At 38.4% G+C, this 16,577-nt stretch overlaps 1 protein-coding gene across 13 annotated transcripts in view; it reads left to right on the top strand.

The window, feature by feature from the left end:
• Nucleotides 1–16,577, top strand: part of DMD (dystrophin) — a 2,108,520-nt gene that overhangs the window by 1,760,338 nt on the left and 331,605 nt on the right. For 11 of the 13 annotated variants that reach the window (XM_075916549.1, XM_075916586.1, XM_075916651.1 and 8 more), the window contains one exon: nt 16,112–16,284. In XM_075916549.1, coding sequence (XP_075772664.1) covers nt 16,112–16,284 — 173 coding nt within the window. Of the gene's footprint in view, nt 1–15,722; nt 15,768–16,111; nt 16,285–16,577 lie in introns of those variants that run through there. The other 2 variants (XM_006132941.4, XM_075916691.1) reach the window with 1 other exon arrangement.

The following is a 16,577-nucleotide window of genomic DNA, read 5'->3' on the forward strand; positions in this document are numbered from 1 at the left end:
ATTACCTCCTATTTCCTCGCCCTATTGTCCCCTCCAAAACACCTCCTATTCCCCCCAAGGCTACCACCTCCGCTTACATGTGCATCTTCTGCAGATTTTAAGTTCCTAAGTGGTCCACTTCTTAGGTGGGCTTCTCAGGTGCGCACCTTAAAAGGAACTATCTGCGGCCCACCTAAATGGAGCTTATGGACCACAGTTTGAGACCTTCTGCACTAGAAACTCCTGGATCAACTATGGATCAGTGAGAATCTGGCTTCATAGCTTTTTTAGGACATGTGCTGTTGAAGGGAGGTAACCACAAGAGGAACTGGGAAGTTATGTAACAAAGCAGAAGCAAGTGACATAAAAACTTCTCTGTTGGGTCCTCTGAAATATACGTGGACATAAAGGCATCCACAGCAATAACACTGAGAGAGAATATCAGTGAATCTGGTTTTCATAGTTTCCACTTCTGGATCTGGATTTTCCAGAGAATTAGTTTCATTAGGAGAACATTTAACCCAGGGATCATGTAAGTCCATGTAAAAGTAGTAAGTGTACCTAGAACTGGCATATAACTGAATTTTCTTTTTGCTAGAACCACAGATAAATCATTTTTTCTGGTCAACCTTAAACAAAATATTTTTATAATATTTGGGCAAAAAACATTATTTTGTGTCAAATTAAACATTTTGTCAAAAATGAAACATTTGTTATTTAAAAAAATAAAATTGTACTAAAATTATAAATACAAATAATTTTGATTGAAATATAAAAATGTTTCTCTTTGACTTTTTGTTTGGTTGGTTTTTAAACAAAGAAATGTAGCAAATTCAACACAAATTTGTAAAACGTTTTGGTCAGATCAAAACTGTTAAAAAATGTAATCTGAAAAATGTAAGCCTGCTTCAGATGTACCACTTTGTATTTTGCAGTACTCATCCCTACATTATACCCACTTATTCAACCTGCTCTTCAATAAGATATTTAAATGTAACTTTAGTATAGCTTTTGGATTTCAATTAGCAGTATTAGTTGAAATAGAAGACACTGCTTGTTGAAAATTCCATCATGTTTAAAAAAGTTCAAACTTTTAAAAGGAGTTCCAGAACCCTTAAAAGATTTTTTTTCTATGCTCACATCAGAACTTCTTAATACATTATATATGAGGCATCTAGTTTCTGCTTATGTTCTCATGATGCTCTCTTTAGAGTTTTAATAACAGCTTATCATGTTTTAATTAATAGAACATCATGTTGTGAAAGTGATGTACAGATTATTTGTCTCCAGGCATCAAACACATTGTCAACAAAAGAGTGACATATCAGAATTTACAAAACAAGGTTACAGCAGAGATTTGTGGCAGAAATAACTAAAGTGATATGTGGAGAAAATATGTGGAACATTTTTCTACTGTAAAAAAGGCCTATGCTTTAGTTTGTTTTTAACATATCAATTCCCCTTTTTAATCTGGAAGAGGATTTCCCATCCTTTGTTTATTTGATATGGCAAAGAAGAAATGGCTTGAAGTACAAATATGGTAAAATATGAACAATTTTATTTTAATATTTTTGGTGTAAACAAACTTCAAATTAACTCCACAATACAAATTCCAATAAACATACCCATACATAGTGCAATGATTTGTAATAAATAAATCTTAGATATATTTTCTTGCTCATAGAGACAGAAAGAGCAAACTTGCCCGTTCTTTTTCTCCAAGATTTCCTCCCCTGACATTGAGGCAGTCGTACAGTTCAGCCTTTCTGGCTGCTTGTTGTACGAGAAAATCAGTACTAATTGGAAGCAGTGGGATGTGAGTGGAACTAATAGAGGTAGCTGCTCTCCAAATTATCCTGCAGGACTTTGCATGGCAAATAAAATAGGCAGTGAGACCTTGGCTGAGAAACTGAGTGGAATCAAATGTTCCTACTGAGAATGATGCTGCCTTTGAGCTGCTACTCTTTCATCTCTGGCAAGTGCGGGGAAAGGAATTAGAGGCCCTGGATATAGCAGCATAATTAGTTATTGAAAATTTTGCCAAGATGTTAGGAGTGATAGTATATTGACAGAGGATAGAGATACAGTAGAATTAGACTTTCACTGGAAGGACTGGGACTGGAGCAAGCAAGTACAGCAAGTAGTCTGTCATGTGAAGCCTCCTACATTATCCCATAGTGCTTTAATAGTTTCAGAAAGGTGTATGAGTGAGAGAGACAGAGAGATTCTTTTCCTTTCAAATATTTAGGTATTTGATTAGAAGTGGCCTGATTTTCTGAGATACTAAGCACCTGCCACTTCCACTGATTTCATTTTTCAAAAATACAGCTCTGTCAATTATCCCTCAGTGCTACACTGCAGGTCATAAACTAAAAATTACTGTTGGCAAATATTTGACTCGGTCATATCACAAAATAAAAATGTCTCAAAGCTGGGGGATGAGTATTCTGAAAATATAAAGTACTGAGAATACATTTGATCCCTAGGAGTTCCTGTGCCTTCAAGTGGGCTCAGTCTAGCATTACATCTGTTTTTGGTCACGATGTACATTTGGCTCCGTATAGTAAAACAAAGATTTTCCCAACAACATATTAATACTGTTGTAATTGTGTATTATTCGATAGACTACTAAAGGCCTAAACCATCCCACGGAGGTCGATGGTAAGGTTCCCTTTGGATCAAACCCTAAATGAATAAGATCTTCATGGTTACAATTGTATTGTGGATTTTTGTATGATTTTATTTATTGGGTTTTTACTAAACAAAACCTATGTAGTGTTTCCTTGGCAATATGTTAAAAATAATCTTAAAAAGCCATCATTTTCTTCAGATACGATGAAATAACCGAGGGGGGGGGGGGAGAAAAATTGAAATAAATTAAGCTGTTCACAATCTCCACATTACCACGCTAATTAGTTTGTGAGCAAAGGAGAAAATGTGGGTCTTACAGTGTACCATAAAAGTTAATGAATTCAAGCTGTTAGCAACCTGAGGAGGAGCTGAATTCTACTGAATACCTTGCCATCCACTCCCTTTGTTTTAGATTAGTTTAGTTGAATGTACTGAAGTGATTTGGGATGGTAATGAGGTTAATCAAGCGTGTTCAAGTAATTATAATAATACCCACCCCTTGTATCGCACTTTTCATTATGTGCATCTCAAAACAGTTTTTTTTAATAAACAAAGTCAGTTTTAGGGTCTCTACTTTACAGATGGGAAACTGAGGCACAGATTAGTGATGTGACTGCTCCAGGTCACCCAGCAGGCTTGTGGAAGAGTCATAAATGGAACTCCAGTTCTATCCAGTAGGATACCATGCATAGTCACTGCTGGCAATTTTTAAGCACATAGGATTTCCTGAATATTCAGTAATAGTGTGTATATTCTCACAATGACATAAATACTGGAAAGTGTATTTAGGAAAACAGAGGTTGCCTCATTGGTTTAGCTGATTAGGCCCGTGTCTAATGAACTCCAAAAGTAGCCTGTACTTATTCATCAGAGGAAAATTAAAAACTGCAGCTGAGAATCCATGCCATAGCTTCCCACTGAGTTCACAAACACAGCAGCAGCATGTAACGGAACTAATGATGTTTCTTTTTCTTGTATGATTATTACACAGAGTTAAAACTGAACTATTAACTTTTTACTGTATTTTTGCTGGGCTAACCTATGCCCTGTTTATTTACTTTATTAAAGCACCGACCACAGTGTGACTTTCAGTGGAACTTATGCTCCTAAATCATTGCATGTACAGACCCTTAAGTTCAGAGTTGTTCTGTCTTTTTACAAACCCACAAACATTTCTCTGAAGACGGCCAAAATGGCTAAAGAAAGGTATTCTATCTTATCTTGTATCAGAAAAACTTCCAAACATGAACTTTAGTCCTTTCTTTCTTTAAAAGCGTGTACTGTGCAACTCCCTGTTTCTCAGCAATTGCTTTTGAAACCACAGCAACAGTTTCTGGGATTTACAGAGACGGTTTTTGCAGGACAAGGTGATCCCTTTAGCTATCACCTGTCAACATTTGCTGCACTGCTGGAGAAGTATCTCTTATCTTTTGTTATCTTGAAAATTGTGCAGGGATCGTAGAAATGTCTTAACGATATTCATAGGCTTATCTCCCCAATAGAGAGAGACCTTTTTATCTCTCTTTTTAATCAAGTCATTAGCATGAAACTCAGCGATGTAATCATACCAGACTGGAATTGGGGTCATGCCATAGGGTTGTTGAAAAGGAGGCTTTGTGACATGATGATGTATGGCCATTTCACAACAATGCCTTTAATGCATAAAATATGCCCTTTAATTATATTTTAAATCTCATTTGAAAAGATTTTATCATTATGGAAATTGCTCCGTAAATGCTCCCATGATAACACCCAGTAAAAGTTCCACTGATTGATTGAAAAAAGAGCAAATGATTTAAAATCTAAAATGTTCCCATGGGAACCGTGTTTGGTTGATTCAAGCAAAGTGTCCCTATAATAACCAAAAATCATGTTGACTCACTGTTTTGTTTTTTCTGAGGCACTCTTGTTTAAATTATGGCAGTACTGCTTCTTCGGTAACTTGAAAACATGCTTGTTTCCAATTCTGTTTCTCTTTCTCCTAAAGCTTGGAATCATACTTAGATTTTACAATTAAATTAATTCATACATTATACCATACAAGCTTATGCTATACAAACATACCATAGATAACATACCTACGGTGGCTGCATTTAAAACATTTTTTTTGACTGGAAGATTCTTCTAAAAGGGATTCCCTATATTTAAAAGCTTCAGAGGGGTAGCTGAGTTAGTCTATAACAGGAAAAACTTAAAAAACAACAAACAGTCTAGTAGCACCTTGTTAGTCTTTAAGGTGTTAGTAGACTATTTGTTGTTTTTAAGTTTTTCCTATATTTAAAACTAGCTGGAGTTACCTGGCGTTGCTCAGGAAACCGGAGGAACAAAATGTAGAAAAACAATAGTCCATTATCTTTTTTTGAAAGGTAGAAAAGTTGCACTTATTTCTATAGGGATTAAAATATAGGTCCGCGTCATCTCCTGGGGCGGGAGGTGCGACCCAGGGTTGAGGGGAGGTTACATGCGGGAGGGGCGCCCCAGCTAGCACCCAGGGCTGCAAGTGCCGCAGGTGGCAGGGCGGTTGCCCGAGCCATTGTGCTCATGGGGGTCGTGGCACTGCATGCCGGCAGGGGGTAGTGAAAGAGGGTTGCTTATTTAACCTCACGGGCAGGAGGGGGCAAGTCCCAGACGGCTCTGGAGGGTGCAGGCGGCAGGCACGGAACCTAGGGAGGGAGGGGCGGCTCCTGCAGCGCAGCATGGCGGGTTACTTTTTGGGTTTTACAGCTTGAGCTCGGGCCCAATTGGGTCCAAAAGTATCTTAAAACCTTCTCCTAGATGAAAGGTTATCCCATGCAAAGTCTGGTTGTGGTAGCTCTTATAGTGTCCAAGTTATGAGTGCACAAACTTACAAACATTCTGCTTTATATATTAGATGAGGAATACCACTGGCCCCAATGATGTCTCTCAAAATGGAAGTAACTTTTAAATGTAACCCCTCCAGTGTGTGGTTATACAGATAAAATGCTACATTCTTTAAATTAATAAAATCCATTTACACTTGAAAATAATTTAAGTTAAAATATTCCATAGGACATGGCAGGTTTCACATGGGAGCTGTGTTGTAGAGAATTCAGGGCAAAATGGCCTGCAATTGTTAATACAATATAAATTAGTTCATTTAATTTTCATAGAATTTTCTGCAGTTTATAAGCCAGCCACAGTCATTCAGTTGTCAGACCTTGCAAGCAATTACTATCCTGTGCAGAGCTTGCTACTCTAAGGCCAAGTCTACACTACAAATAAAATCACAGCAGCCACAGTCAATCTTCTTGCTTGAATTAGCAAGTTTAGTGAAGACAGATGATGCAGGTAGTCATGATTCTACAAGGAGTAAGGGAAATCGAAGGAAGACTGTACCCATCAACTTCTCGCAGTATGGATGGTGCCAAAATTTGAGTTAAAATACTACAACTTAAGCTATGTAATTAATGTAGCTGAAGTTGTGTATCTTAATTTGAATGTAGACAGGGCAAAGTAGTGTAGACTGGGCAAAGTAATCCTATTCACTGGAATGAGACTAATCAGGGTAGTAAGTAATACAATAGGTAGTAATACAATAGGTAGTTATGTAATAGTAGCAGGCCTATGGGTTCTGATCCGAAAGGAGTTCCATATAGGCAGAACCCTTTGCCAGCTTGGATTCTTGACTTCAGTGAATCCCTGTGCCATCTCAGGGACGCTCACCTGCACAGAGCTACAGAATCAAGGATCTAGATCAGAGGTAACAATTCTGATACAGGGGACACTCCAGGAATTTGCTAAGTGGTTAAGGGCCACATTTTTCTTTGGTGAGGATGCAGGGTCTGGTATGGAGCTTGGGTGCAGATGGGAGCTCAGGATAGGTGATTGGGGTGTAGGAGAGGGTGTTGGGTCTGAGAGGGGGTTTGTGTGAAGGAGGGGGTTGTACCTGGGGCAGCTATGTGGCTGCCCAGCGGCTTTTCATGCTCTGCCTGATACTTCAGTAGGAAAGCAAAGTCAGGGGACTGGGTCTTATTCCATTCTACTTGCCTGGCACTCCAACTATGGAGTGGGGTAAGGGTCTTGCTCCACTCCCTTTGGCAGGTGCTCCAGCTAGGAAGTGGGAATCAGAGTCTGATGGCTTGGATGTCTGCTTGCCCAACTCTACTCCCTGGCAGGAATGACAGGTGAGCAGAGTGGGACAAGCTCCTGACCTCAATCCCCAGCCTGGCTGGAACACCAGGAGAAAAGGGGCAAGCCCCTGTGTTCTGGCTGGCGCACCTGATTTTGACTATTGTTGGAAGACAAAATACTGGGCCAGAAGGACCTTTAATGTGATCCAGTTCTTCTGATGTTGAGATTAGTAAAACTAGTATTATTTATCATCCTTGCTGGTGACTAACTGCTCGTTTTCAATATCCAGTATTTGCACACCAGTGCCTTATGTGTCTGCTCTGGTGTTTTGATGAACACACTTTCAGAGGGGAGGGCAGATAATTTTGTTCATTTTACTTTTCTGGCAGTTGAAAAAAGAAACTTCTAATAAATATTAAAATAATTGATAATTTACTCAGGTTCTTAACTCAATTAATTTTTCTTCATTTGAATCATTGCTCTGGTGTGGGGCTAGGGATGAAAGGTTCAATATGCAGGCTGTCCCTGGGGAGAGAGGACTACCCAAGCCCTCTCTCACTGTGGCAGCTTGGGGTCAGGTGAGAAACGCCTGTCCATGGCTGCTGCAACTGCACACGGTACAGCTGAGGAAAGGGTGCATACCACTCCATTTGGGGGACAGACAGACACACAGGCACAACAAACAGACAAACTATCAAATATATAATAGACAGCTGTCCCTTTCTTCACCTCTGTCCCCCTACTGACCCAATAAGGTGACAGCTGTTCTGGTTCCCCTCTCTGGCTCTTTTCTGCCCTACTGTGGTCATTATAAAATATAATTGCCCCTGCTTTTCATCTCATATCCTCTACTTTCCCAATGTGATCATTATATAGCAGAGCCTCCCTTTCAGTTTTCTGAAAAAAATCCCATTCCAGGTACTTCCCTTACCTTGCTTTAAATTAGGATAAGAGGAAACTGCATGCCAAATTTGGCGGTCTGAGCTCTTACTGTTTAGAAGGAATTCTTTTTTAAGATATACCTATCTCATAGATCTGGAAGGGACCTTGAGAGGTTATTGAGTGCAGTCCCCTGCCCTCACAGCAGGACCGAGTACCATCCCTGACAGATTTGCCCCAGGTCCCTAAATAGCCCCCTTAGGAATTGAATTACATCCATGACAGTAGATAAGTTATACACGTTTAAAGTTCTTAATTTGAATTTACAACCCTGGGTTTAGCAGGCTAATGCTCAAACCTCTGAGGTATCCCCCCACCTTAAACAGATAGACACACTGACAAACAAATTCAAATATATAGTAGATAAAATGATCAGGCAAAATTTATTATAACTACTTAATGTAATTCCAGTTGCAAATATTTTGACACCATATTTGGACATTAGTTGCAGTTTGTCATCTTCCTCTCTTTTTCCTTAACCTTTTCTCTTTCTTCTTTTCTACCACTTCCCTCATCCTTTTCTAATCTTGTCTCACTGCTCCTCCTGCATTACTAGCACTAATATCCTTGCTTTCTATAGCCACTTATTCTTTGGAGGTGTTGTGATCTCAGGTAGCTAAGTGAAACCCGTGGCTAAGGTTTGGTTAAGTCCCATTGCTGCTCATTTGCATAAGCTAATAATCATGATGTAAGAGAAGCAACGTGAGAAAAGAGAAGCATGTGTGAGAAAGAAATGTAAGTAGCTAGAGTAGTGACAGGGAAGGAGAGAAGGCTTAAAAGAATTTCATTATTTTCCCCTCTCTCCCCAACAATGTATTCAGTAGAAGAAATTATTCACAAATCAAAATATTTACCTTTTAGTTCTTGCATGTAAGTTTGTTTCATAAAACTACAATGTTTGCAGGTAATTTTAAAATAAAGCGGCCAGATATTTCAGTTCTGTGCATTGACGGGAAGTTAGTTATATGGCTCTAGAGCACTCTTTAACCTATTTTTATTGTATTGACATCATTTTATAACAGTTTTTGTGGTCCTCTCTTATTTTAGGATTGTAGCTGAATAGAGAAAAAACATTATATTTTGTTAAGATTCCTAGATATTTTGGATGAAGGAGAAAACTTTAATGTTCAAAAAATAGATAAGCCCATGAAGGATAGCTCCATCAGTGGCTACTAGCCAAGGTATACAAGGATGAAATCCAATGCCGTGGGTGTTCCTAACTTCTGAATGTGAGAAGCTGGGAGTGGACAGCTGGGGATGGACCATTCAAGGATTGCCTCCTCTGTTCTTTCCCGTTGAAGCACCTGGAATAGGATACTGGGCTAGAGGGAGCATTGATCTGGCCCAGAAATATACACATACTCGCTTTGTTTTGGTGAACATCAACATTAATTACCTTCAAGGTAATTGCCTTGACCTCAGTCAGTATTCACCACATCACTCAATAAAACTTGATAGTCTCTTTTGTAGTTACTTATATTTTATTACAAGTCTCAGTTCCTTGGGGATAAATTCTTCCTTCTGTTGGGGATCATTTATTCAAGTAGAGTTGTCTTTATTCTTATTGAAGTCCTATTTAATTAATCACATTCATGATAGTAGATAAGTTATACACGTTTAAAGTTCTTAATTTTATATGATGATCATCAATAGGAGCTATAAGTACAAATTCAATGATGGAGTTGCTCTATATATGGAGGATTTAAGTTCTTTTAATTTCTTAAGTATCACATAGTTAATTTTGTCTCTCCCTTCCTTGCATCAGAGACAAATATTTTGTCAGCTGGACAGCATTAATGTGTGTGTTCTAGTCTAACTCAGATGTGATCCAATTATTCTAACTAATTACTACTTTGTAGGATTTTTTTCCCCATTTCCACCCTTTTGTAATTAAAGAAAAATGAACCGGGGAAGTCAGATACATGACTGATCTCTCTCTGATGTATTGTCAAAAAATAATTATGGCATTTTGCCATATGTCATGTCCTTTTATATATTACTTGTGGGATAAGATGAGTCTTGACATCAATTAATTACTTATTTCTGATAAACTACCCTGAACCATGATGAAACCCTAAGGGAAAAATCTGTGTGATGTGGACGATTGCAAGAGCTATCTTGTATATTCTTCTAGTTTTCAAAACCAGGGTAGTGTTTTACATGGCTTTTTGCAATGTAGGCAAATTTCTATTCCACTCTATGGTGTTATTAACATATGTTCCAAACTGAGGTTGGCAATCAGGATTGTTAGGGAGGCAAAGGAGGCTCATACTAGTAAGAAAAAAAGCAGCAGGGAAAATTCTCCTATATAGACCTTTTATCTCCTGATATGTAGCTGGAAATGTTTCCCTACAGAGAGATAGAAACTATGAATTGGATGGGCAAATACCCCAAGATACCACCTCCTCTCTGTGCCTATTTGTTCTCTGCATCTGAAGTAACAGGGAAAGTCTTCATTGGATTCTGGGAGAAGGGATCCTAACCTAGGGTATGTCTACACTACCCCGCTAGTTCAAACTAGCACTAGTGTAGGCATACCGCACTTGCAAATTAAGCCCGGGATTTGAATAGGAATCCTAGTCCGAACTACCTAGTTTGAGCCCCGTGTAGCCGCGCTGCACAGGGTTCGAACCAGCGGGGTTTTAAAAATGGCGGCTCCCCGCTTATGCAAATGAAGCCCGGGAAATTCAAATCCCGGGCTTCATTTGTAAGTGCGGTATGCCTCCATTACCCTCCTAGTTCGAACTAGGAGGGTAGTGTAGACATACTCCCAGTGTGTTGAGTCGTTAAGACTGTTGAAAGTATAGGGTTGAGAAAATATGCTTGAATCTTATATAGTTTGTTAATTCAGACACCAGCAGTGTTTTGACTCTATTGGCTTGTAGCCATTTCTGACTCTTATGCCTCGTTACTTGTAATCACATAAAGTTTATCTTTTCTAGTTAATAAACTTGTTTTACCTAGTTGTGTGCACCCAAACTGAAGTGATTGGGAAACTCCATTTAGTATGGCAGTTGAGTGCATATGATTTCTATTAAAGAAATAATAGATTTAATAGAAACTTCTGTTGTCTAGGAGAGGGCTGGGAAGCACAGTACATACATATCTAGGGGTAAATCTAACACTGGGAGTGCACTGGGAGCACCCTGCCATAGAATCAAGGCTGGTAAGAGTAAAGGTATGGCTTGCATACAGAAAGCTGTTTGTGAGCAGTCCAAACTGGAGGCTACAGTAGCAAAATATTGTAAAAGGCAGCCCACGGTTAGAGGGCAAAGGTGACACAGCTACTCATTTGTCTCGACTATATCCTAGTACGTTATAATGGTGCCAACATTATCAGCTCCCTCCAAAGTATAGTGAGATTCTAGCTACACTGGAATATCTCCACTTTCTGAAAACATTGGGGTTGTCCCTCAACCAGAGGAATAGGAAAGTTGGGGTCCTTATATTTGATGCTCTTATACAGTCTTCCATAGGAATAAAATTCCTTGAAAGTTACATCCTAATTTCAACCTGAAAGTAATCTTAAAGTTCAATCTGAACCAAGTCATCCATTGACCTGTATCTTTCCTGAAGCCAAGGATTACAGGAAATTCTACTTTCTGGATATTCTATAAGCCTGCTACGCAAGGTGCAGGAGTTCCTTCGATAGGCTCATAGCTCCATTTCAACATTTCCCTCTCCTGGAAATCTGTAGAATGGCAACATAATACTCTGTGCATACATTTGTGGAACATTAGGGTTGTGCCCTGGTACATGCTTCTTCAGTAGCTGATTCCTTCAGCAAAGCAGACCTTCAATCAGTGGTCTTGCACTCTTCGCCTCAATGCATGCTGCCTCTGAGTTACCTAAAGTGGAATACATACAGAAACCATCACCTGAGGAAGAAAGACTAGTTAGTTATCTGGTACAATAACTAGAGTACCAGATAACTAAAGAGGCAGTGAGTTCACTCTGCCCTTAATTCCTTGGGTTCAGAATACCACCGAGAAGGGCACAGACCAATCATCACTTGTATTAAAACTGCTGTTGTCATTCTGGTGTCAGGCGCATGTCGTTCCTGTGCACCTCAAGCAGAACATAGACCAGGACCACACATCACAAAACTTGTTACTCTATGAGTAACCAGTCTCTTCCATGCCTCTTCTGAACATTTATTCCTTTCTTCAAGATTAGTGTCTTCACGTCTGTGTCCAGTAGAGCACTTCTTACTGAGTTCTCAACTACAGTCACTTAAGGTTGGGAAGGAATTTTTTACTGGTATCAGACTGGCAGAGGCCTTGGTATTTTCTGCCTTCCTCTGAGATCTGAACCATGGGTCACTTGCAGGTTTAAATTAGTGTAAATGGTGGATTCTCTGTAACTTTGAAGTCTTAAAATCTTGATTTGAGGACATCTGTAATTCAGCCACAGGTTAGGGATTTATAACTAGAGTGGGTGGGTGAGGTTCTGTAGTTTAAAATGTGCAGGTCAGATTACATGATCATGATGATTCCTTGTGACTTGGGGTCTATGACTTTCAACAGAATTTTAGCATATACCATCAGAAAAGAAGATAGAATTTAAGCAAGTCATTTTATCCTTATGAAAAGGTTCTTTATAATTTAAGATGGGTAAAACCATCTATATAAATTTAATAGTAGAAATTATTCATAAATCCTGTAGAATTAAATTGAAAACCTTGCTTCAGGTTTTTAATCATTCTGTAACAGAAATATATTCTCATACGAATCTATAGAATATTAAAAATTGCATTTAGCAAAGTTTTCATTATCTCTTAAATTCTATACAATATTTTCATAAAGGTGGGCTTAATAGGTTAGGCCTTATCTGGGCAAAACTGCCATTGATCTCAGGGGCTGTTTTTTCCCTAAATAAGGAATTTGGAATTGGGTGTAGAAGACAAAACTCACTTTCTTTTTTTTCCCTTCAAACTAATACATCCTGGTAAGTAGCAAATCAATACTTATTGCATTACTTTACCTAGTGTACTTTTTGTCTATAGTACTCTTTTTAAAGAAGACCTATCCCTCAAACATAATAAAAATACAGTTCACTGAGTCAAATTATTTCCTATCATAATTAAAATTACATCAGAGCTGAATTTGATCCACTGGAATCACTCTGTGCACTTTAATGTGTTAGGAATCCCCCATATGCTATAAATATTCCCAGTATGATGTCAATTAGTCTAGTTATAATGTGACATACTAGTATCATTTTCCAAGTGTCTGAGGAGTTGCCAAAGTGAAATGGATCCTCCCCTTGGTCAGGGAACAGATTTTTGCTTGTATTGATCTTTAACTCTCCTTTTTGAAGGACAGGATACATTTTCCCATTTCAAAAGATAAATATAAGAATTAAGTTCTTTCCTCTTGTGTAATCTGCTTCTCTTAACAATGGAAAGGCTGTGAGAGGGGAAAGATGGAAGACATATCAACCACACTGGGGAAAATTTATTTTTATTATTTTCCTGTTTCTTTATCCCACATCATCCCTGTTCTGCATAGCCACTAGAAAATTATAACCTCTAGTCTAGAAATATTAGAAAGTATGCAGTTGACGCTGATGACCTGGAATGAGGAAGAGCAGAACTCCAATGGTAAACTTTTAACAAGGGGAATATTTAACTTTAGCTCTTTTCTGTTACGTAGCCAGCTAATTAATTTCTTAATTTTTGCAGGGGGTATTCTATGCCCTTCAGTTCAATCTGTTGAATATAATATAGTCTGGAAATTTGGGAACATGGCATGACTTTTCTTTTCATGAATGTGCAAGCCTGAAGAAGAAATTTTTTTTTGGGGGGGGGGATTATAATGCAAAACTTACAAAAAAGAAATATTGCACAGAGTGCACTTTTATGAGCTTGTGTGTAGTACAGTATGAAGCAAAAGGGCTTTGATTTGTCAAAATGACTTTGACTAAAAAGGGACACTTGACATGTTTGCTTTATGGCATGTATTGTTTTTGCTAAAGGGAAGGCAGTTGACATCTTCAACAACTCAGTTTAAATTACTAAATTTATGTTGTTCTAGCTACTGTATCTGACCATTCTCTCTAAGTACTCTGTCCTATGTTTTAAATGTAAAGGGTGTACTGACATTGACAAACACCAAAATTGATAGGGTAAGGATTGCACTAAAAAAGTACACATTTTTACCTTCTGTTTCATCATAGTCTTATTGCCTTTATTGCATCTAGAAGCTTAGGGGGTAAGTTGATAACAATATGTGAGGATTTGTTTACAGGAGGTACAGAAATTAAATAATAGATTAGAGTTTAGTACACAAAGGTATAACAAGATCCGGAGTTTGGAAGTTGAAGCTAGTTACATTCAGATTAGAAATAAGGAGTAAGTTTTTAACAATGAGGATAATTAATCATTGAAACAATTTACAGAGGGTTCTGGTGGATTCGCCATCAAACGAAATCTTTAAATCAAGATTGTTGTTTTTTTTCCTTAAAAGATATGCTCTAATTCAAGCTGGAATTAATTCAAAGTTCTGTGACCTGTGTAGTACAAAATATCAGGTTAGTCAATCACAATGATGCCTTCTGGCCTTGTACTCTACAAAATTGGATTGTAAACTCTTTGAGGCAGTGATCATATAATATATTTTTAATATTCACTACAAAGCTGCTAGCACATATAAATAATACTGACTTCTAGTCCAGTAATAGCTTAATTCTTTCCTTATATTGTTTCCTTCCAAAAGAGCTTTCTGTGTTTCTCTTGGAGGCAGAAAGTTGCTGTGTCTATGGCCTCGTGGACATTAGAGAAATTTGCTGTGCAATAAACTGCATTCCCTCAAGCACGCTTTAACATTCTGCTTGTACATACACAAAGATGCCCAAACATTTTACAAGCATTCTAAGTACTGTTTGCATTATACTTGTTTCCAACAGAAGTAGCACCAGTATAATTTGGACTGTTTTCCCGAAGAACCTTTTCAATGCCAGTGGGGACACAGATGTGCTGAAACTGCTAAATGGGTCTTTTCACTACTATTGCCTCCTGATGCATCTGTGGCCTTTTTGAAATCTCCCAGAGATCACTTCTGGTAGTAGCTGTGTAAGGAACAGCTGGATAGGTATCCTTCAGGTATTACAACTGAAGCAGTTTAGAATAGCCAGTGTTGCCTTGGTGCAAACCTTGCCAATTTTCTTAGCATGCGTCAGCACAGCCAGTGTGCATGCCCTGAACCATTTGTGCAGGATACAGCCAATTCAGCTAGAAGCTGTTCAATTCTATAATGAAGGCAAAGTCCCATATTTCCCTGCTTTGATTCTGTCCTTTGTGTTGAGGAAGATTGGACATAATTCCTATTGGAGCCCATCTGCAATGATTAATCAGTCCTTCTTGGCGACACTGCTATACCCCACAGATCACCGCGCCTTTCACACTGCCTCCACAACACTTCCATTCCAGGAACTGAGAGAGAAAACAGCTGCTAGAAAACTAATCTAAATACCCGAGTCTCCCTCTTGACAATGCGGAACGTCACTTGTGAGGCCAGTTTACCCATCTTTTCCCTTATTTTGAAAGCAACCATGTATTTATAGATTTTTTTTCAAGTTAAAGAGTTTGATACAACCACTGTTTGCTCCTGCATGAATCTGTAGCCTTCTGGATCTGAATCATACAAATCGTTTAGAGTAAGGCAGATAATATACAAAGAGCCCATTCAGTGTGTAGGCAGATAGGAATGTTAGTACCAGGCAGCTCTCTAAAGAATGTTTTTTTGGCAGAAGCTGCCCTGCTAAAATGGGGGGGGGGGAATAAATTTGAATTGTAGCTAGCCAGAAATTACAAAATGATAAGAAAAGCTGGCTGTTCAACATGAACTTCCAGTTGCACATTTTGGATCCTTGCTATTCTCAGTCCCTCCTACAGCCATGGCCCTGACCAGTGTTTTTCTATAGTACAAAGTGACTGTTTAGTATTATTGACTGTTGAGGCCTGTGCTCTGAAATGCATTCTGTCAACAGAATGTAAGTGAACTTGGCATTTTAAAGCTCTGCTATTGCTGTAGCTTAGTTTTCTTGGCATTGCCATGCAGCAGGGCCAGTGTTGCAGTCCCCGATTCAAGCTGAAAATGTTACACAGGAAGACATACCGCGTACAGGTCAGATTCAGCTGTGATCCTGAGCGATTTCCTTTTCCTCTTATTGGCACATTTACATACATCAGTTTTGTTTGTTTGTCACTTGTGAAAACCTAGAATTTCAATACTATTTTGTCTTGAAGATCATACTGTCTTTGATATATAATGTCTTCATGCTAAAATGAAATGGGTGTATAGTATATTATCATATATAAAGTTAGCATCCAGGGAAGCAATCACAATCTGTATTACTTATAATACATTTCACTCTTCTTTGGAAAGTGATAGCTGGTATGATCTATCAGTATAATTAGTCTTCATGATCTTATAAGAAATGCACATGTGCTTTTGTATCACCCCTCTAGGACCTCCAGACAGAGATTGAAGCTCATACTGACATTTTCCACAATCTGGATGAAAATGGACAGAAAATCCTGAGATCCTTGGAAGGCTCGGATGATGCAGCATTGTTGCAGAGACGTCTGGATAACATGAACTTCAGATGGAGTGAGCTTAGGAAAAAATCTCTAAACATTAGGTAAGAACCAAGCACAGGGGAAAAAAAACTTAAAGTAATCTGAGAGGAAAAAATAAGCCTTTCTTTCACTACAAGGGTATACGTTTGTTTCTGATCATTCTCTTTTCTTTATTTTTGGTATGATTCATGATATTTTGAATGTTGAATTACTTTCTAAGAATGAATGATTTACTAGGTACAGAAATGATTGTAGGGGATTAGGATTTGAAAAGATGATTAGGTTTTATAATGACGGTTGTGTTCTAGAAAAAGAGAGTAGTATACTTAAGTAGTAACTTTCTCTAAATGCGGGC

The sequence above is a fragment of the Pelodiscus sinensis genome, chromosome 1 (genome assembly GCF_049634645.1).
Source record: "Pelodiscus sinensis isolate JC-2024 chromosome 1, ASM4963464v1, whole genome shotgun sequence".
NCBI classification, from domain to species: Eukaryota; Metazoa; Chordata; order Testudines; family Trionychidae; genus Pelodiscus; species Pelodiscus sinensis.